This window comes from Podarcis tiliguerta, assembly GCF_965153285.1.
Source record: "Podarcis tiliguerta genome assembly, chromosome: 2".
Taxonomy (NCBI): Eukaryota; Metazoa; Chordata; class Lepidosauria; order Squamata; family Lacertidae; genus Podarcis; species Podarcis tiliguerta.
The window spans coordinates 113,079,859-113,102,798 of record NC_139535.1 but is presented as its reverse complement, the minus strand read 5'-3'; the positions used below and the strand labels follow the sequence as shown (position 1 = coordinate 113,102,798).

At 47.2% G+C, this 22,940-nt stretch overlaps 1 protein-coding gene across 4 annotated transcripts in view; it reads left to right on the top strand.

Annotated features, from left to right (window-relative positions):
• Positions 1-22,940, top strand: part of AGAP2 (ArfGAP with GTPase domain, ankyrin repeat and PH domain 2) — a 125,020-nt gene that overhangs the window by 40,295 nt on the left and 61,785 nt on the right. For 2 of the 4 annotated variants that reach the window (XM_083427288.1, XM_083427287.1), the window contains exon 1: positions 3,566-5,820. The exons of the other annotated variants lie outside the window; for them this stretch is intronic. In XM_083427288.1, the coding sequence (XP_083283414.1) occupies positions 4,188-5,820 (1,633 nt within the window). In that variant the 5' untranslated portion in view covers positions 3,566-4,187. Of the gene's footprint in view, positions 1-3,565; positions 5,821-22,940 lie in introns of those variants that run through there. 4 annotated transcript variants of the gene reach the window in all.

Here is a 22,940-nt window from a genome sequence, read left to right as displayed (position 1 = left end):
TTTAATGGTTTCAATGGTGGATTTTTAAAGATGTTTTTAATTGTATTGTTTTATTGCTGATGTGTTTCCTGCCCTGAGTTCCTTTGGGAGGGGTGGTGGGATATACATTTCATAAATAATGGTTAGGATTGTGCTGTAAATCGGATGCTTTTGAGAGGAAAGCTCAGACTGAGTTCAAAAAGAAGGCACAGAATAGGTGGGAATCTGCCACGTGCATTTGGGAACAAAGGAAAATACAATCCATTCAGAATGGCACAACCTTTTTAACCCTCGTACAAGTTTTACAATCAAGATGGTTACAAAGATTAATACACAATTATTAATATGGATGCGATGAAGAAAACATGGGGATGAGGACATGTCTGACCCTGTGCAAGTGCTGACAGAGATTTCGCATGCAATTCCACTGGTCTGTGTGCAAACTCTACAGCCTAGTTACTCATACATACCTACTGCCTCGGGGTACAATGGAGATTGTGTGAATCTCTTCTGCATTGTGCACTGCTGTTGCTAAACTGACGGGTGGATTTCTGTCCATGCAGATATGATATACGTCCTTGCAGACCTGAGCCCAGTTCTCTGTGTCTGGGTATTAATTTCACACATAGGGGAGATAATTTGGTCTCGGAACGACCATGTCTCTACCACTCCTTGTGCACACCTGCTCTTAAAAGCAGCATGGGTCCTGCATGTGGGTGCCTGCCAGTGAAAGCTTTCTATAGCAGCACAGCACGGCAGCTTGTGACCCAGGTAAGAGAACTGTGGCGATTATGTGCTGTGATGTAAGTACAGTTGGCTAGAAATGCTCCCTCAGCACTTTGGAAAGGAAGCAGCCAGTGCAGAATGTGCTGCTTTCTGAATATGAATCATTTTCAACGGTGCCGTCAGTTGGGATATTTAGGTGCAATTAGCATTAATTGGTCCTTTGCTGGCAACATCAGAATACTGGCTGGACCAGCACATTGAGAAGCTCTTTGGGGGGGGGGGTGCACACATGTCTTCTTAGAGAGGCAATGGTATGGATGGATTCCTTCTTGGTACTTGTTTTGAAAGCATAGAAATGGCCAGGGAAGATTGCTGGGTGTACTTAGGACACATTGTACCAGATGTCTAGCAGGGGATGAGAGGGCCTCAAGGTACCCTGGTCCCAAGCCATGAAGGCCTTTGAACAAAACCACATAACTTTGAACTGGGCCTGGAAATGGACTGGAGGCCTGCATAGTTCACTAAGAGCCAATGTCCTATAATTGAAACACCAGCAAATTTTGGCCACCTTGTATTGACAGCAGGCTGCTTTTTGACACCTGGAATTATGGCGCAACATACACCTATTTATTCCCCACCCCATGTAAAAACAATGGGCGAAGAGGCATTAATTATTGAATGAAACTAGAAGGTGGCAAATTACTCCAGATCTTCTGTGTGTGCAGCATCTAGTCAAGGCAATTCTTCCCCCTCCCCCTTGAAATAATATTTTCCCCCAGCAAACACTTTCTTCAATTGGCATAGAATTACCAGGTCTGCAGTACTTGCTGTCACATAACCTGATCTCCACTGCCAACCACAGTTTGATTCTGCTTTCACATTTCCCCCTGTACTGTACCACACTAATTCACTTGACCTGTTCGGGCACGATGATGCTCATGCCAATTCTGGCAAAAGTGGTCAGTTTTGCAACTTCCCCCATGCGTGTTGAGATTATGTCTCAAATATGTTCTAGGTCAAGTAGCATTTCAACACGCTTTTAGAACATAGGGAGCTGTGATCTTGCTACATGTTAAAAAGATTTGCCAGCACATTCACAAAGCTGGCTGCCATGCTAAAAATAACCCAGTGCCATAGTTTCATCATCCAATGGACATGAATAACAAGCAGCCCTTAGATCTGATGGGGGGTGGCTCATCATCTTGGGATGATGGGAGCTTTAGCTGCACAATACCTGGAGGGTCACAGTTTGCCACCCATCTTTGATTCCATACTTACTGGGCAGAGATGCTCTGTGCCATTCCTAACCTTGGGGTTAAACATATGAACCACCTTCATCAAAGCCCTTCTCCTTGTATCTCATCTGAGGAAGATGGGAAGGGTGGCCACATGAGAACTGTCCTTCTCGGTGGTGCCCCCACCCCAATTTGTGGAATGCTTTCCCTAGGGAAATGTGCCTGGTGCCATCATGGTCTGTTTTTTAGGCACCAGACTAAAGACATTGCTATTTACCCAGGCTTTTAATAGTTAAATTAGCCTCTGCTGTGGTGCTTATATTTTAGTGGGGTGGGGTAGGACTTGTCCTTATTGTGCTGTTGGATGAGTGTTTTAAAGAATTTTGTATTTACATATTTTGCAATTTTTTTATCTGTATTTTGTTAAGTTGCTTTGAGACTACACATACATACATATACACACACACATACACACTTAAATGTAATTCTAATAATAATAATTGATGTGCTTTTTTAATAAACAACAACAACAACCCAGAAACATATGACCGAAACCGGTGCAGCAGTCACTCCTGCTTGATTAAGTCATAGGCATGTCCTCTGTGGAAATGAATGGGAGGAGCACTTGATGGAGGTGCGGGTGGGTGGTGGCCCGGCCAGAAAGGCAGGCTTGTTAAGACAATTGCAGCCACCTGTAACTCCACCTGCAGCCTCACCTTAACATCGTTTCCCTTCTCGAATTACCTGGATGCTTATGCCACAGCAGGTGGGGATTTGAGCACATTAGCCGCATCATCCCCCTAAGCCTCCAGATGTTGCGCCTTCCCAGCTGGGTCGCCAGATGACCTTGTCCGTTGGGGCAGACTAAGGAAGCCAATCAGCGCGGGCTAATTTTAGTCCCACGACATGTAACATCTGCGGGTGGCGGCGGCGGCTGTCTCCCCCCCCCCCCCGCCCCTTGCGCCAGCGCCGGAAGGGTGCCTGATGAATCCCTGAGCCAGGCAATCTCCCAGGTCTTGTGCGCGCGCGTGCGCGGGGCCAGATTCCATGCGATCCAGTCCGGGATTTCCACGTGCCCCTGCAGAAATCCTTCACTTCTTGGCTTGTGCATTCCCAATGTGAGAATTCTCAGGATCTGCCTTCCCACCCCGTTTTAATTCTCCCCTCTCTCATTCTCCCCCCACCTATAACTCCGTAGGCTACAGCAAATGGCCGTAGCTTCTTCCTCTTTTCCCCTCCTTCGGAAACCGTCGGCGAAGGGGTTTGGCGTCGCCGCCGCTGCCGCTGCCATAGCTCTGCTTTTTTGATTTCCACGATCCCACCCGCCCACCAGCACCTTGATCTCCGCATTCCGGCTCGCCACCAGCCGCTGCTGTCGCCCAGGCAGGCGCAAGAGCACCTCGCCAAACGCGCGCCCATAACCTCGCCAAAGAGGCATTAGAAAGTAGAAGCCAGAAGGAAGGCGGCGGCGGCGGCGGAGGGGGGGGGGGGTGGCAGCGGCGAAGAAGAAGGAGGAAGGCTCGGAGGAGGGCATTGGCGCAGCGGAGCGGGTGGGGGAGCGGGAAGAGGCGGCCTCCTGGTACGCGAGCGCGGATTTCCAGCCAGGACCCGGTGGCAGCGGCGGCGGGAAGGCGGAGATGCGCCCTTGGAGGCGGGCTGCGAGCGCCAAGACCCGGCGGGGGAGCAGCAGAGCTGCTGGCGCCTTGCCCGAGCCGTGAGGTCCGCGCCGAGGGGCGGCCGAGGTTGCGGCAAGACCGCGAAGGGGGATCCGCTCGCCGATTCGCGCCCCCCGCCCGCCTCTGAACCCGCCCGCGCTCCGGCTCGTCTGCATGGGAACAGCCACCCGTCTCCTCGTGCCGCCCTGCCTTGCGCAGCCTGCTCGCGAGAAGCGCGCACCCCGCCTCGGCTTGGGCGATCGCCTCCGGTGAGCGACCCAGGACCAGCCCCCCGGTGGCCCACCTCCGCCGCCCCTTCTTCTTCTTCCTCCTCCTCCGGCGGAAGATGCGCGCCTGCCCGCAAGCCGCTGCGCTGCGGAGGAGCAGGTAAGGGCTCCCCGGGATCGCCGTGCTTGGGAGATGCCCAGTCGAGCTGCCCTTTGTGCGCGGGGGCGCTAGGGGTCCGCGGCGGCGGCGGCGGGCAACCGGTGCCATCCAAAGGGGGCGGCGGCGGCGGCAGCAACAGCGGCAGGAGCGTGTGGCCCATGTTGGTTAGCGGCGTGGCCGCCGCCGGCGGTTCCCGCAGAGACTCATGAGCAGAGGAGCGACCCTGCAGCGCCGGACCACCTACCTGATCTCGCTGACCCTGGTCAAGCTCGAGTCGGTGCAGCAGCAAGAAGGCGACGACAAGGCGGGCGCCGGCGATGGGGGCGTCGTGCCCGACGGCAGGGACGGCGGCCCCGCGCGAGTCTCGTCGCCCTGCGCGGCGGATCCCTCCGGGCTGAAGGACCGCAAGGAAGCCGAGGAAGCGGCGGCCGCCAAGCTCAAGAGGCAGGAGCGCATCTTCCACCGGCAGGATGCGCTCTGGATCAGCACCAGCAGCGCCAGCACGTCCGACTACCTGCTGCAGCTCTCGCCCAGCAGCCCCGGGACGCCCAGCTCGTCCCCGTCCCCAGATGGCACAGGGCGGCCGGGCTCCGTGTGGACACCGCCCAGGGGCAGCGCCGGCCGAGGAAGCCCGTGGGACCCCAAGGCCAAAGCCGCCATGAGCCCAGAAGGAAGACCCCTTGCGCCAAAGCCCGAAGGGCTGGGGTCTTTGGGTGCTCCGGCGGTGCCCCCCAAACCTGAGCTGGCACTGCCCCCCAAGCCGGCGACAGCTGCGCTCTCCAAATCTGAACCAGCTGTGCCCTTTGTAGCCCCGCCTTTGGCCCCCAAACCTGAACTGGCTGTGCCCTCTGTCGCCCCACCTCTGGCTCCCAAACCTGAGCCGGCTGTTCCTTCTATAGCCCCGACTGTCCCCCCCAAACCTGAGCTGCCTCCAGCTGTTCTCTTTTCGCCCACCGCTCCTAAGGTTGAGGCTGCCATTCCTCCAGCTGCAACTGCCAAGCCTGAAGTAACTGTGGTTTCTGCAGCTCCAGCTGTGGCTCCGAAACCCAAAGCCATTTTGGTCCCCGTCGTTCCCCCCATTCCCCCCAAGCCAGAGGTGATTCCAATCCCCCCCAAGGCTGGGCTGAAGGAGACCTTGGGGGTGCCTGGGGACGAGTCGCCAGTTCCAACGCCCACCACTGCCAGTTGCTCCTCCAGTGCTGCAGCGCCAGGGCGCCGAATGTTGGTGAGCCATGCCAGCTGGGGTGGCCCAGAGCCTGGGACCCTTGAAATGAGTGTGGGCCGGGTAGGTGGCTCTTCTTTCTCACACTCGGGAGCCTCCTCTCCTCACCCAGCCGCTGGGAACCGCCGCCTTCGCCTGGCCACCAATAAGCCTTTCAAGACAGTGACCACCAGCGGGGCCAAGGTGAGTGCCGAGCCAAAGGCTGGCAAAGGGGGCCACAAGGGGGCCACCCCCAACCGCCTGTCATGGCCCGAGAGCGAAGTCAAGGGACGCATGAAGGTAGCTGTCAAGGGCAGCGGGGAGACCATCCCCAGAGGGGGATCCCGGGCAAAACTATCCCCTCACAAGAACAAAAGCAAGACTCTGGACAACAGTGACCTCAACCATGGCCCGGGCAGTCTGGCCTCTTCTGGCTCCTGTTCCTCAGAGGCAGCTGTGGGGCTGAAGAGAGGCCGGGAGGGTGGTCGGGCCTCTACCCGGGACCGTAAAATGCTCAAGTTCATCAGCGGCATCTTCACTAAGAGCCCGGCATCCACTCCCACCCACCCTGGACCTGGCTGGAGCCTTAGCCATAAGGAGCTGCTCAGCGTCGAACTGGCCAAGGGTGAATTGCCCAGTAAGTACAGTGGCCTAAGAGGCCCAGCCTCTCTCTGAATGGAAGGGATGGGTTGAGGTGTTGAGGGTGGAGGTTTGACTGTGGAACATGGGAGATGGGCTTGAGGACCGAAGGTGTTTCATTACTGGCTTGGAAGATGCTGGCACCAATAAATTTGCCTTGGGATGTGACGATGGGAATGCTAGGCTGGTTTCTTTCCAGCAAGGAGCTCCGGAATGAAAAATTGGCATGGAGCAGCCACAGATCTGTATGGGCCTCTGCTCAGCTTCTTCTATAGCAAGGTTGAGGAACATGTGGCCCTCTAGATGTTGCCAGGCTCTACCTCCCATCATCCTTGGCCCATTGGGTGTGCCGGGCCGGCTGATGGGGTCCTGGAGTCAAACAACACCTAGAGGGCATCAGGTTCCCCATCTCTGCTCTGTAGAGTCGCCTCTGTAGATTTCACTCCAAAGATATATGTCTGGGCTGAGTGGGCCCTCAAGACCACTGGTGGGTGTACCCTGCGAGAGAAACGTGGAATTTCTCTGGAAAGGAGATTCTGGACTGCTTAGCTTTGTTGCCACGGTGATGGGTAGGTGATGGCAGCCAATGAGTATGTACTCAAAAATGGAGCAGTTCACTTAGGTGAGGAGGGGTGTGCCCAGGTATGTGCTGCTGCAGTAGCTCCTCAAACAGTGTGTGTGTGAGAGAGAGAGAAATGGGATTCACAACCTCAATATCTCCCTTATGGTGGAATGTGACAAAAATGATATTATCACTATTGGGTGTCTGCGGAGGCAGTGGGTTTCTCCAGTGGGTTTTTCCACTATGTGGTCAACAAGCCAGATGCTGAAGGGGGTAACATTTAGGGTGGATCTCAGTCCTGAGGATGGCTTGGAACTACCGCTGTGGTGGTACAGGTTGTGAAGCCCTTCAAGAAGCAAAATCCCTGGGCTAGCTGTTGACGAATTTTCAAATGCAAGAACATTCTGCTTCCCGTATATTTTCTCCCCCCCTGCCCCCATTACATGTTATGTGCCAAAGCCTTGTCGTAATGAATGGTTGTGATTTCGGGATTACCTAGGAGGTGCTTGGCTAACTCTGAAAGGGGTGATGGTATCTCTGCATCCTCTACGGCACAACGAATTGGACCCCACCAAAGCAGAAGCAGTAAGTGCAGAGCAGGAGCGTAATCAACCTCTGCAGCAAATGGTTCTCTTGCTCAAAGTGCTGAACAAGAACTCTGCTGATTTTACAGGTTGCTTCATGAGTATTGGATGGGAGGCAGGTGTGGTGTGTGCACGTACCTGTGTGTGTGTGTGTGGAATGGATTCTTAGAGTTCTATAAAAGATAATTAAGCAGAGATACTGGCAATTATGTTTGACAGTGTATGGGGAGCTGGGTACCTCTTTTTGCCCTTTCCTACCAGGCAAGAGATAACAGCATCCAACAAAATCTAACAGGCAACAAGAATTTAAAAATATACAGTGGTACCTCGGGTTAAGTACTTAATTCATTCCGGAGGTCCGTTCTTAACCTGAAACTGTACTTAACCTGAAGCACCACTTTAGCTAATGGGGCTTCCTGCTGCTGCCGCGCCGCCGGAGCACGATTTCTGTTCTCATCCTGAAGCAAAGTTCTTAACCCAAGGTACTAACTATTTCTCGGTTAGCAGAGTCTGTAACCTGAAGAGTATGTAACCTGAAGTGTATGTAACCTGAAGCGTATGTAACCTGAGGTACCACTGTAATAGAAAGTATAGATGGGGCGACTGTTGTTACTGTTTTCAGAAAATTCAGACACCATTCCATATGGATGTGAATGGTGGGACACAGCTATATGGTGTTGTGGAAGTTTTAATAGAAACTGGTATGTGTTCTGCGTGATTATTTGATACCTGTTGTGGATTTTGACCTGAGAATCTCAGTTGTGCATGCGCCTGTCTCTTTCTATTTTTAAAAAGCAGGTTGCTATCCCTCATGGTTGTGAAGATAAGTTTCACATTGTCCAGTGTACTTCAACGGAAAGCTCCATTGTACGAGAGGCAGAGTCTCTTGCCTGTCTCTCTGATTTCTGTCGTGGTCTCCAGTTGCATTCTACTCCCATTGTCCTTCTGTTCCTTTAAGGAAGGGGACATAGCGTAGCAGTAGAAGTTGCAGTTTCAATCCCTGGCATCTCCAGCCAGTAGGTTCAGGTAGCAAATGACTGGGGAAGACTTCTGCCCGAGTCCCTGGAGAGCATCTTCCTCTAATCAACCTCTCCCAACATGATGCTCTCCAGGTAGTGTGGACTCTCAAACTCCCATCAGCCTGGTTGTTAAGATTGATGGGCATTGCAGTCCAGGATATTTGGAGAGCACCACGTTGGGAAAGGCTGGTACAGGCATTACTGTGGAAACTGTGGAAACTGGCACACAGCTCAGTATCATGTTTGACAGATTAATTTATGTCAGCATGCATCTATTTCCTATTATATTAATGTACAATTAATGTTCCAGTTCTCTTGGTGCAGAGTTTAGGCTTTTAATTTGGGGTGTGTGTGTGTGTGTGGAATAATGAGGTTCACAACAAAAGTATCTCCATCAGTTGGTGATCAAAAGATTCTACCTGCTTAGGAGTCTTTCTTCGGTATATCCATTGGTTGCCTAAGGATGGATCACTTTTCCCATTTCTGGGTAGTTTTTTAAAAATGTCTTCTCTATTCCTGACACCCTCAAAAGACCAGATTATGGTCTTAATGGCTTCTTTGCCGCCCGTCAAAGTCTCGTTGTTCTTCTGATTTTGATGTGTTCCCATTGTGGGAGGGTTGGGAGACCTTCTAGCCAGAAGGACTGTTCTTCTGATTGCTCTCTGAAGTGAGAGGTTAATTGCAGTGGAAAGTTTTAGATTAAAGGGTATATTTTAGAAGGCAGGAATTAGTTGTCGTCCCCCATCGGCTAAGGCAAGTCCTTGTTCCCACTGTGCTGTTAGCAGGAAACACCCCTGCAAATTTATATGGTACTGTGTGAAGAACTGATCCTTTCCCTTCTCCAAGGTCATATTTCTGCATTCAGCTCCCCTTGGCAACTGATAGCTTCTGGTAATTAGGAGAACATTGAGGGATGGAAGGAGGTTATAGCTAGCTGACCCCAGTCTCCCAAAAGAGCTCAGCATGATCCTCTGTGGACAGACACATGCACCAGAGACTTATAGCTGGTTTAGTAGTCATTTCCTCTTCCTAGGAACCCTGTGAGCTATAAATCCTATGAAGGGAGCTAAGGGGACTTCTCTTATCAGATAATTCTTAGCACTCATGCCAAACTGCATTCTGGGGGTTCTCTGCAGGAATCTAGATTTGCATGGTAGGAGTGTTTTGAGTGAAGAGCGGTTTCTGTAAAGAATAAACAAGGAATGGGAGACGCAATGAAATTTGAGAACCTGACAGCATACCCTCCTCCCAATTTCAAGAAAATGACCTGCTAACCATATGCACATAGATTTTGAAAAATGTCTAGAAATGCATATAACATGCCTCTTGCATTACACATGTGTGTTGAGGCTACAATGAATGGTGCCTGTTGTGAGCCTGGCAGTCCCCATTAACAAAGGGGATGAGCCCAAATCAGAACGAAGAATTGTTCATCCTGCACATGAAGGCAGGGTGAAAGTTGCCTCTCTCTCTTTTGCTTAGCGGTTCATCTTTCTGGTTTAGTGCTGAAGCTGGAGCTGAGCAGAAGCCGCCATTCTTAGGGAGAGCTGTAGGCTTCATTTGGGATGCGCAACTTAAAAAAATAAAATAAAATGTATATGCTGTCCATCCAAAAGTGCTCAGAGCAGCCAACAGTTAAAACCCCTGCAACCAATATGTTTGAGATTGAGGCCTTACTATGCTGAATGCAGACCATCTCTACCAAGTATTATGGCCTACCAGGTGCTTGATAAGCTCCCCTGCTCAGGCAGTTTCTGGGATATTCCAGATATCCTTCTGATTGTGGGTTTATGATTATTTGTGCTCATGATGGTACGCAGGAGCTTACATGCAACCCTGATTTCAATATTTTCTGCCCTTGCAAAGGTTTTGGGATGGACACATTGCTTTGTTTTCATTTGACACATGTTTTACAACTTCCAACTGAAATGCTGTTAATAGTTCAGGTTGTTTGCTGTTCTGCTTTGGCTGCACCTTAGTGCAAGAATAGGAGCCAGCTCCTAAGGGCCAAGGTTCCTTCGTGCGTGCGCCCCCCCCCCATAGTTGATGGGCATTGCCATTCAAATAGTGTGCATGCACAGTGCCATGTGATCAATTATGCAGGGTGAGGCTTAAGTGGGTCTCCCAATATTTTATTCATGTTGGCACCCCTGAGTGCAAACGTGCCCCTCCAGATGGCAATAACACAGTCATATTGGGTAAGCATCACAGAAGAACTAATGAAGTGGAATAATGTGTGGGCAGCCCAATATAAATCCATCACCAATGCACTATTTTTGTATCAATGACACCTGCAAAGAAGGGTCACACCTGCAGAGAAGGGTCTGGAGGGGCCTTGCACTGTCTGAAGTTCTTTCCTTCGCATGGCTTGTATCTTCCAGCGTTCAGTTTCATTAGATGGTTGCAGTTCTAGTATGATGCGAGATGGAGAAAAAGTCTCTCTGTCCACTTTCTCTGCATCATGCATAGCTTTTATAGATTTCCATCATGCCCCTATCACAATCAGCTCTATCAGTGGCATGTTGCAGAATACCCCTTCAAAAACAAACAAAAAGCCATCTAGTCTGGAGGACCCCCACAGTTGTTTATCTTGCAGGAGGCAAAACCAGCCCCTGCTGAGGTGTGTTCAGCTTGGCGGGCTACTGGTTTTGCTGGCCTGCCCAATAAGGGTTTTCAGGCTGGAAAGCACCTTTTGAGCTATTGCTATCATTACCATTATTAATGAATATTGTTAATGCAGGATAAAATTGAATGGAGGAGAAATTGAATGTACGTTATTGGGGGTGTACACTCTTGCATAGAAGGATTTAAGGGAAGAACCCCTTTTGGCATCCAGGCTGAGGAAGTGTGGTCCAGAGTCGTCCGGGGGAATTCAAGGAAACACTGAACTTAAACATCAAGCCCTCCTTTGTGGTGTGGTGTCCAGATACGTGCCGTTTTAGGAAACGAGCCACAATTTTTTCAGTTGCCTTTTAAAATATATGACAGTCCGGGGAATGCTTTCTCTTGTCAGAGCAGCCAATTCTTTTCTATAGCTTTCCTGTTTCTGTGCCCAGATGGGCTCCCTAGAATTAATGGAACTTACAGCTGCTGACAATGAGCTGAATGTAGCATCTCAGTATAAGGATCACGGAGCCATTTACTAGTACTGACCATTGACAGTTTTCAGTCCTCCTAAGTTGATCACTGGCCTGGTTAAAGAGAAACTGAGGCACAGGCTCAAGATGCAGCCTTGGACCTTCCTGAAGGTCACCTGGAAAGTCAAAGGCAGGAAGCAGGTGGAAGTGAGCCCTCCCAGCCTCACTGCTTGTATGACCCCACCCCCCTCTTGGATAATTTTTGATGCGTCACTCTTAAGCTCTGATCTGTTTCTTGAAACAACAAAAGCTCCTGTGGTGGCTTTAAAGTCTTGTTGTACACAACCACCCATGGGCTAGAGAGCTTCCTTCATCAAATAGGAGCCCCAAAAGTTATGCCAGTATAACTGATTAGCTGTTAAGGGGATTTGGGATTCTTTGTTTCTGCTACCAAATCCATTTAACATGGCTGGCTTTCTGCAAAGTGTTTGCAACTCCAAACGAAAGTCAGGACTTGCAGGTTGAATATCTGTTTTGTGCCATGGTGGAGGGAATCCAAGGTTTCACAGCAATTCATCAGGTGTCTGTAACCCTACAACCCTGGTGTAAGGAGCCATTTGGTGCCTAGCTTATATATCCAAGTTTCCAACACTGGGGGTGGAACAGGGGTGTAAATTATAGTTCCCATAATTATTCTTTTTAGGTGTTTTAATCACACTTTTTAGGTGTGAAAAGGATCTAGGAGTCTTGGTTGACCACAAACTTGACATGAGCCAACAGTGTGACACGGCAGCTAAAAAAGCCAATGCAATTCTGGGCTGCATCAATAGGAGTATAGCATCTAGATCAAGGGAAGTAATAGTGCCACTGTATTCTGCTCTGGTCAGACCTCACCTGGAGTACTGTGTCCAGTTCTGGGCACCACAGTTCAAGAAGGACACTGACAAACTGGAACGTGTCCAGAGGAGGGCAACCAAAATGGTCAAAGGCCTGGAAACGATGCCTTATGAGGAACGGCTAAGGGAGCTGGGCATGTTTAGCCTGGAGAAGAGGAGGTTAAGGGGTGATATGATAGCCATGTTCAAATATATAAAAGGATGTCACATAGAGGAGGGAGAAAGGTTGTTTTCTGCTGCTCCAGAGAAGCGGACACGGAGCAATGGATCCAAAGTACAAGAAAGAAGATTCCACCTAAACATTAGGAAGAACTTCCTGACAGTAAGAGCTGTTTGACAGTGGAATTTGCTGCCAAGGAGTGTGGTGGAGTCTCCTTCTTTGGAGGTCTTTAAGCAGAGGCTTGACAACCATATGTCAGGAGTGCTCTGATGGTGTTTCCTGCTTGGCAGGGGGTTGGACTCGATGGCCCTTGTGGTCTCTTCCAACTCTATGATTCTATGATTCTATAAATGTTCTTTAAATGTACAGTGTGTGCATAGCTCCTGTTGATAAGTGGACCACCATATTTTCGCCTCTAGGAAAGTGAGTTGCAGTGGCCTGGGGCGGGTGTGCAGGGCATGCCCCTAAGGGCGGTGGGGCACAGAAGAAGCCCGCTGCGGCTTGCCTCGCAAAGCGGCACAGGGGGTGCATTCATGCAACACAGTCCACCACTGCCCTCTCTCAGCCAGCGCTACCGGGCTGGGCGCCTTGTGTGCTGCAACTTCTCTCCACCTTGAAAATGGAGCTGCTGGTGGTGGTGTTGGGCTGTCACATGAGGAAGTTGTCCCTGCAGCTCCCTCGAGCGTTAGAGCCAGCCCCCCAGCCCCCCCTCCTACGCCACTGGTGACTTGTTGACCGGGGAGCTAGACTTGGGATCATCTGTGTGATCAGTTGGTGGGGAGCGCTATACGAAAATAAGGCTTGGCGTCAAGCTTTAAATAAGGCATTTATATCCTGTCTTTCCTTTGCAAAGCTCCAGTCGGCTGACGACATGTAGTTAAAAACAAATGAAGCCCAAATAACTAAAAGCAGCAGAAGACAAAAAGGCACAAGGCAGCCATAATTTCACAGAACTGGACATCCTCCAGGAATGGAACCAAATTAAATGCAGCAAGTTAAAAATACAGTTTAGTGCAGGAGTTCGAAGCCAACTTGGCCAGATCAGCTTTATGATCCATGAGGAAGAGTGAACCTGTGTTGATTTTGTGATCTCAACTCTTCCTCTCTAGTTGTTGCAACCAACTATTGGAGATGTGCTAGCTCTGAATTCCCTTCATCAAGCAGGGAGTCGAACCAGGTTAGACTTTCTCCGGTTTCCTAAAATGGTCACCAACCGGTGTGTGTGTGTGTGTGTGTGTGTGATGTGTCCCATTTCACTGCTTGAGGTGAAACAGGATGTGCCGCTGTGCCCTGCCGTGCCTGTGCCGCCTCTGCTGGTGGAAAAGTGGGAACAGCACTGGCACCAATTTCCAGTGAGCTCTTGTGGATTTATGGTGAAATCTCACAAGATCTTACCAGAAAATGGTGCCAGTGTTGGTGCTGCTTCTCTGCCAGTGGCAGAGCGCCTGTGAGTGTAACGCCTTAGCAGGGGTCAGCAACCTTTTTCAGCCTTTGGTCGGGCCACTGTCCCTCAGACCATGTGGTAGGCCAGACAATATTGGGGAGGGGGGATGAACAAATTCCTATGCCCCACAAATAACCCAGAGATGCATTTAAAATAAAAGGACACATTCTACTCATGTAAAAACACGCTGATTCCCGGACCATCCATTGAGAAAGTGATTGGGCCACATTTGGCCCACAGGCCATTAGCCCCACCCATCAAGGACTGCAGTTCAACAATATCCGGAGGACACCAGATATTGGGGAAGACTGAAGCGGGCTTTTTTCAGGTCTATGCTTTTATGCCTTTCCGTGGAAAGTCCCAGAGCATCGCCAGATACAGATTTGGGGTGTGTATAAGCTCGAGGTATGCAGTGGGAAATAGCTGTGTGTAGACAGTTTTGTGTGGTATGGCTTGAGGCAGGGTTCTTCTTAAAAAAATATGAAAGCCTGAGGCGGCTTTTAACTAAATTTTTACATAGTGCAGACCCACTGAAATCAAAGTTCTGCCCATTAATTTCAGTGGACCTACTCCCAGTAAAACTTACTGCTCCTTAGTTGTTGTTGTTTTAAAATGGAATCCCAATCTGCTGGAGAGAAATAGACCAGGAAGATTTGCTGGTGAATCCTACTGTTTGGCTTCTGTTATGGGAACTGGTACTTCAGACTTCACCCCTGTGGTTGAAAATACATTTTAAATAGATGGTGGCAATACTGCAGAGACTTTGGTTCTATGAAGCATCTGCGAGTAGGTCCAGAGTGCCCCCAACTACTCACCTGGGATGAAAGCAAGTCTTGTGGTTCAAGTCTTTATAAAGTACCACAGGACTTTGTGGTTTATTTTTGCTGCAACAGATTAATGTGCTTCCCGCTCTGGAAGGTGATTCCCTAGATACGGTCCCTCCCCATGAGTCACCCGGAGCTACCTGCTTCACCAGCCCCTCCTTGCCTTGCACCTCCCTCTCAGCATTCCTGTGGCCTTGATTATATGGGTCAATCTGCGGGATGGGACTCAGTAGGTGGAAAAATTTGGCCTTGTGCTGGACAGGTGGAGTTACAATCCCTTGCAGCTCTGTGATTCTGTGGTATCAAAGCCATATTGGCATGCTGCTTACTGCTTGCAAATATCCTGCAAATCTCATCTTTTTATTTTCATCATTATTGCATCACTGTGTTTCTGTGCAATTATGGGGCTTTGTGTACAGGCAACCCCCGATTTGTGTCGGGGTTGTATTCTGGGTCATCATGCGTGAAGGCAGAGTGGACACAAGCTCGTTCCACCCCCTTGTGGATCACCATAATGTGCACGGTCACGCATCTATTGGTCATTGTCTGTACACCACACACAGAGGCAAACCTGGGTTTTTACTAGGTGTATAATATATGTGTTGTTGTTTAGTCGTGACCGACTCTTCATGCCCCATGGACCAGAGCACGCCAGGCACTCCTGTCTTCACCAAATCCTGACCATTAGTATATATATATATATATATATATATATATATATAAGCAAAGCAAATATATATATATATATATATATATATGTAATATATGAGGATGCCCTTTGGATAGCTTTGTCTATGCCGTCCTACCCTCCAACATTTCTCTGATGAAAATAGGGATGTCTTATTTAATAATAATAATAATAATAATAATAATAATAATAATAATACCCCACCCATCTGGCTGGGTTGCCCCAGCTGCTCTGGTGCGGCTTCCAACATACAGTATATAAAAACATTAAACACTAAACAACTTCCCTATACAGGGCTGCCATCAGAGGTCTTCTAAAGGTTGCATAGTTACTTATCTCCTTGGCTTGGGAGGGGTTTTGCATAACTCCATACCCTCCAACATTTCTCCAGTGAAAATGGCAATGTCCTAAGGAAACGCGGGACATTCCAGGATCAAATCAGAAACCAGGATGGCTTCTGTAAATCCAGGACTGCCCCAGGAAAATAGAGACACTTGGAGGGTCTGCATCATAAAATGCTGCCTTCTGCTGAGTCATGCAATTCTCTCATCTAACCCAGTATTGTTCCCCAGTATGGTCCTTCCTAGGGAAGGACCATAGCTCAGTGATAGAGCATTGTCTGCATGCAGAAGGTTCCAGGATGAAGCCCTCCAGCATCTCCCAGCCCAAAACCATGGAGAACCTCTAGCAGTCAATGCAAAACCATACTGGGCTACTTAGAATAAGGCAGCTTCCTCTGGTCCCAATGTCAACTCTGACTGGTAGTGGCACTCCAAGGGGTCAGGCATGGTCCTTCCCTGTTCCTGCTACATGAGCTACTTTTAGCTGGGGACACTAGGGATTGAGCAGAGAACTTTCAGCATGCAGAGCATGTGCGCTTCCATTGAGATATAGTCCATTCCCAACCAACGATATACTGGCAAATTATGGCTGCAGCAGCTGCTGAATGGAATTTGTGAACTCTGCAATCCAGGCACATTTATTTGACAGTTTTATTGGCGCATTACATCAAATAGCATTGATCCAGTTTGTCAGCGGGGAAGTGCATATATACTGCAACTCTGTGCAAGATCGGGGGGACGGGACCAAAATGTGGTATTGACTGCAGAAGTAAGCCCCCCCCCGAACCTCGGCATTTAGGGTTTTTTCATGATTCTAGTCCTTATGGTTGCAAAAAGATTTTTCTGTGTGGGTGACTCTTTGTGGAGCCTCTGAACCCTGAGTGCTGGATATCCTGTGGGGTCGCAGGGCACTGCACAGACCTCTGCCTCTTCCATGACTAGCACAAGCAAAATAGATTATGGGTGGAGGAGATGCAAATTTACTTGCTTTTCACAACTTGCTTAGATTGCAGTATTTAGGTTTTCTTGGCTTCAACACATGAAGATCAGATTTATAGAGTCTAAACCAAGGACGGGTATCCTGTGGACCTCCAGATATTGTCGGATTGCAGTTCCCACCAGCCCCAGACAGTCAATGGTCAGAGATATTGGGAGCTGGAGTTTGGAGGGCCACAGACTCTCCTCCGCTCAGCAAAATAAGGTAATGAAAGGGATCTGCAGACATACAAGATATGTGCTTGTGGTTCCCTTTGTCAAGGGATGATTCAGTGAGAGATGCAACGTTCACATCCTGTAATTGCAAAGTGAATATAAAATAATTCCCTCCTCCTCCGTTAAAGTCCTGGGGTGGTTCTGAGTGGGAATGCACTTGGCATACAGAGTGCCACAGAATGGAAGGAGATGTCTGTGAGGGGCTGTGCCGCTAGCCGCGCACACAGGGAGAACGGCTCCATTTATCAGCAGCACACCAGCTGCAGTTTCAAAGGAGATGCATTTTGTATTCTGCCTGTGGGTGTTTTTATGACCATTGCAGGATGCCAAGTGTGTGAATTGTGGTACGGTCCAATGCAACACAACCACATGCATGGTCGGCATCCTGACCTGTAAAAATAGGTGGCAAATGTGTGCTGCCTGCTAAGGCACCTTCACAGTGGAAAATAGGATCCTCAATATTTTTAACTTATAAGGTTTTGAAAGACCTGAGTTGGGGATGAGAATGTTGATGCCTCTATAGCCCAAAACAACAGGGAGATAAATTTCTTGGCACACTGAAGTATATTAAAAAGTTTACATAACAGTTCTGCTTTATTTTCTGCATACTCAGAGGTACACTTGATTTTGATATTACTGGCTAAGAGTTGCCAGGCAATAGATTGGGATCTACTAGTGGTTGCTTGGATGATTGTAAATTACATTGGATTCTGATCCCACCCCCCGGTTTAACAGTAGCAAGTAAAATTGACTCCCCCACAAAAACAAAAACAACCCACCTGAAATGAAGAATGTATGTAGGCACCAACTGTGAGTAGTTCTCCACATCCAGTTTTCTGCAGAAATTTGTGATTTAACTAATAATAACAATCATGAAAATTGTTCAGAATTTTATTGCAAAATTATCCTAAAAAGCACATTTTATGTGCAGTTTTGATGAATGTGCACATTTTTGCAAGTGATTTCTAATATATATTTTTTGTATGTTGTTTTCACTAAGATACTCATTTTTATGCACACTTTCCCCCAAATATATATATATATATATATATATATATATATATATATATATATGCATTTTTGGAAATGTTGTTTGGTCAGAGAACTGCATCACAAAATTCAGATAAGTGTGAATTTTGAAGGATGGTTGTGTTTTGGTTCTCATATTGTTTTGGAAAGTGAAAATTTGACAAACTAGGCTTTAAATGTGAACTAAATTAAACTTCTCTCCCATTCCTAACTGTGCACTCAGTTTCAGTACTCAAAACCAATTTCTTGTTTCAGAATTCTTTAATCCTTAGCGTGTCTCTTTTGCGCCTGACTGGTGGGTCTCAGAGTTTAGTGTTCTGTCTCATCTGTGCTATATTGCTTGCTCTGTGCTGGTTGCTATTATGAGGCAGGCCTGAGCCCTGGAGGCACCGAGTGAGAGAGATGAAAGTGTTATTTAATAAAGTGATGTAGATTCTGTGTGAGTGGTGTGCGTGCCGGACTCCAGCTTTCAATCTTTTGTGGAAGTGCCCCCAACAATGTTGACTCACGGAAAAGAGGATATGGCCACATCCACACCATACATTTAAAGCACTATTAAGCCACTTTATCAGTCATGGCTCCAGGCCCAAAGCATCCTGGGAACTGTAGTTTATTGAGAATGCTAGAAGAGACCCCTATTCCTCTTACAGAAATAACAATTTCTAGGGTTCCCTGGGAAGAGGTATCGATTGTTGCACCCTCTCAGATCCTCCAAGTGCCCCTATTTTCCAGGGACATTTCCAGATTTACAGACACCGTCCCTGTTTCTGATTTGATCTGGGAGTGTTCCACTTTTCGTTAAGATGTCCCTATTTTCATCAGAGAAATATTGGAGGATATGGAGTTATGCGATCCCTGAGCCAAGGAGATAAGTAACCATTCAACCTTTAGAAGAATCTGAAGGCAGCTCTGTATAGGGTAGTTTTTAAAAAAATGTTTAGTGTTTTATTATGTTTTTATATATGTTGCAAGCCACCCAGAGTGGCTTTGGCAACCGGGTTATTATTATTATTATTATTATTATTATTATTGAATAGGATGTCCCTATTTTCACCGGAGAAATGTTGGAGGGTATGCCTCTGGGAATTGTAGCTCTGTGGTGGGAATAACAGTCTCCTAACAATTCTCAGGGCCATTGACAAACTACACTTCCCAAGTTCCTTTGCAGTGGGAAAACCATGACTGTGTAAAATGGCACAATAGTGCTTTAAATATATTTTGGGAATGTGGACTGAGTCAGTGAGTGAGGCTGAAGCATCTTTAGACAGGGTCAGACATATGAGAAATCTGCGTGAGCATTGAACAGTCTCGCAATGAGAGGTTTCCCAGAAATCTGTGGGACGCATGGGAGATGGTCATTGACTGGAAGTATCTCTTCGTTCTCTTGTTTTCGCGGGCTCCGCCTCAAGTCAGTCCCCTCTCCCTCCTGCAATTAGCATGAGTGGCAGGCAGGCATGGTGCCAGCTGAGCCATCTTGTAATTTGCTATCTTGGGTCCCACCTGACCTCTTGGTTTACAAGATAGGAAGACATGCAGCAGCCTCTTGGCAGAGTTCAAAGCCAAGTACGAGGGAGGTTGGCATTCTCTTCTGGATGCTGGAGGGAAGAGTAAAGCCGATCTTTCCCCCCAGAGCTCATCCATCACGTGCCTGGCAATTGGAAATCAATGGAAAGCAAACTCTATTGCCAAGACTGTCAAGGTATTGGGAGGAACTAAGATGGGAAGAAGGCTTTGTGATTTAGAGGGGGGAAAGTGTAGTTGGGTAGGGCTTGACCACACTGAACCAGGAGTGGTGTTGAGCCGGCCAGCTTTCTGGGCCCGGAGCCTCTACGCTATTGGGCAATTTTAAATGAGCTTATGTGGAAACTAATGCAAGCAGACCTGAACGAATATTGTGGTCTGCTAAGGACTTGCATTGGGACGTGGGTGGCGCTGTGGGTAAAAGCCTCAGCGCCTAGGGCTTGCCGATTGAAAGGTCGGTGGTTCGAATCCCCGCGGCAGGGTGCGCTCCCATAGTTCGGTCCCAGCGCCTGCCAACCTAGCAGTTCGAAAGCACTCCTGGGTGCAAGTAGATAAATAGGGACCGCTTACTAGCGGGAAGGTAAACGGCGTTTCCGTGTGCGGCTCTGGCTCACCAGAGCAGCAATGTCACGCTGGCCACGTGACCGGGAAGTGTCTCCGGACAGCGCTGGCCCCCGGCCTCTTGAGTGAGATGGGCGCACAACCCTAGAGTCTGTCAAGACTGGCGCGTACGGGCAGGGGTACCTTTACCTTTACCTTTAAGGACTTGCATTGTGTTAAGCACCAGTCCTGTACCAGACTGAATTAATATTTACCATTTTTTCATGGAAGTTCTGCATTTCTGGGTGTCCAGTTTCCTCCCCACACCCAGCACTGGGCAGGTTTCCATTCTTCTTAGAAATACCGGTAGATATGATCTTGAGGCCAATTCACATTCTACTCTGGTCGACTCTGGACTCAGCTTCATTAGTTTTTTGGGTTTTTTTTTAAGTATTTAAAATGTGTTATAACACTGTGGCACCTGATGGCGCTGTAGAGTTTGATCCTTTGGCAACTCGATTTCCCGTTATGAGCTTTACAATGCGTTTTCCTGAAACTTTCTTTTTGATGTGTCTAGATTCCAGCCTCTGTGTGGGTTTTTTTTTTTTTTATAAATTTTTTTATTGCGTTTCTTTCCATAATTTTATAGGTTTATAAACAAATAAAGTAGTTACAAGAAACAAATTTTCTCTTTTTTAACAACAAAAACAAAATAAAACTTGGACTTCCCCACCCCTTCCGATTCTGCGTTCTTTGCATTAACAATGTCAGCATTTTGTTACCTTATTTCATACCTTGTTGTAACTTTCGAATGTTATGTATCCAAATACAATATATTATATCTCAATTTCAATACCTTTAAAATAAACATAACATATTCAATTTAAATTGTCTCCTTTTCTCTTTTGTCACTAATTTTACCATTTACTTAATCATATTCGCAGAAGCTTAACGTTTCCTAATCATGCACTTTCTTAGGATTCATACAGCTTATAATATTTTTTCAGATAATCTTTAAATTTTCCCCAGTCCTCCTCAATTGTTTCTTTATCCAAATCTCGGATTCTGCCGGTCAGTTCAGCTATCTCCATGTAGTCCATCAACTGCGTCTGCCAGTCCTCCAGCGTGGGCAAATCTTGTGTCTTCCAACTCTTTGCAATGAGTATTCTTGCTGCTGTGCTAGCGTACATAAACAAAGTTCTATCTTTCTTTGACATTTTCTGGTCCACCATGCCCAACAGGAAGGCCTCTGGTTTCTTAGGAAAGGTATACCTAAATACCTTTTTCAATTCATTATAAATCATTTCCCAGAAGGCCTTCACTTTTGGGCAGGTCCACCAGAGATGGAAGAAAGTCCCCTCTGCTTCCTTACACTTCCAACATTTGTTGTCAGACAGGTGATGCATCTTGGCTAGCCTGACTGGGGTCATGTACCACCGGTATATCATTTTCATAATGTTTTCCTTCAAGGCACTAGATGCCGTGAATTTCATTCCGGTGTTCCATAACCTTTCCCAGTCTTCAAACATAATATTATGTCCAACATCCTGTGCCCATTTTATCATAGCAGATTTAACTGTCTCATCCTGTGTGTTCCACATAAGCAGCAAGTTATACATTCTAGATAAAATCTTGGTCTTTGGTTCTAACAATTCTGTCTCTAGTTTCGATTTCCCCTCCTGGAAACCAACCTTTTTATCCATTTTAAAAACCTCTTGAATTTGAGCATAATGTAACCAATCTCGCACCTTGTTTTTTAATTTGTCCTGGCTCTGCAACTTCCAACCGTCTCCAATTTTTTCAATTAATTCCCAATATTTCGGCCAATAGGCCTCCATATTGGGTCTTTTTCGAGCTTTGGCCTCCACCGGTGATAGCCACCTCGGTGTTTTACTCTCTAATAAGTCTTTATATTTCATCCAGACTGCAAAAATCGCTTTTCTGACAATATGGCTTTTAAACAATTTGTGAACTTTAACCTTGTCATACCATAGATATGCATGCCAACCAAATGCATTATCAAAACCTTCCAGATCTAGGACGTCGGTGTTTTCTAGCAAAAACCAATCTTTCAGCCAGCAGAAGGCTGCAGCTTCATAGTACAACCTCAAATCCGGCAGGGCAAACCCCCCTCTTTCTTTTGAATCAGTTAATATTTTATACTTTATTCGGGGCTTTTTGCCCTGCCAGACAAACTTAGATATATCCTTCTGCCATTTTCCAAAACATTCCTCTCTGTCCACGATCTGTAGGGTTTGAAACAAGAATAACATTTTCGGCAATACATTCATTTTAATTGCTGCAATCCTTCCCAACAAGGAAAGTTTCAATCTTGACCAAATTTCTAAATCCTTCTTTACTTCCAACCAGCATTTTTCATAATTGTCCTTAAATAAATTCAAATTTTTGGAAGACAAATAGATCCCTAGGTATTTCACTTTCTTTACCACATTTAATTCTGTTTCTCTCTGAAACCCCTCTGTTTCTGTAAGTGTCAAATTCTTGGTCAAAACCTTGGTTTTTTGTTTGTTCAACTTAAACCCCGCCACCTGACCAAACTCAGATATAAGTTCAAGAACTCTTTTTGTACTGGATTCTGGCTCCTGCAATGTCAAAACTAGGTCATCTGCAAAAGCTTTAAGTTTATATTGTTTCACTCCGACCTCTATCCCTTGTACCAGCCGGTCCTCCCTTATCATGTTCAATAGCACCTCCAGGACTGAAATGAATAAAAGAGGGGATAGAGGGCACCCTTGTCGTGTCCCTTTTTCAATTTTGAACTCCTCCGTCACCACATTGTTCACTATTAATTTGGCCTTTTGCTCTGAATAAATTGCTCGTAACCCATTTTCAAACCCCCGCCCCACTCCCATCCCTTCCAAGTTTTTCTTCATGAACATCCAAGATATATTGTCAAATGCTTTCTCCGCATCAACAAAAATTAACACCGCCCTTGTGTTCCTGTTAGTTTGTAAAAGTTCCAAAATATCGATGATGTTTCTGGTATTCTCATATAAATGTCTACCAGGGAGAAAGCCTGCTTGGTCTTTGTGAATTACTTCAATTAAAACTTTTTTAAGTCTACTTGCCAAAATGTCTGCAAATATTTTGTAATCCACATTCAGGAGTGAGATGGGGCGGTAGTTCTTGAGTTGAGTCTTTTCAGATTCTATCTTAGGTATCAATGTGATGAACGCTTCTTTCCACGTTTCTGGTGCCCT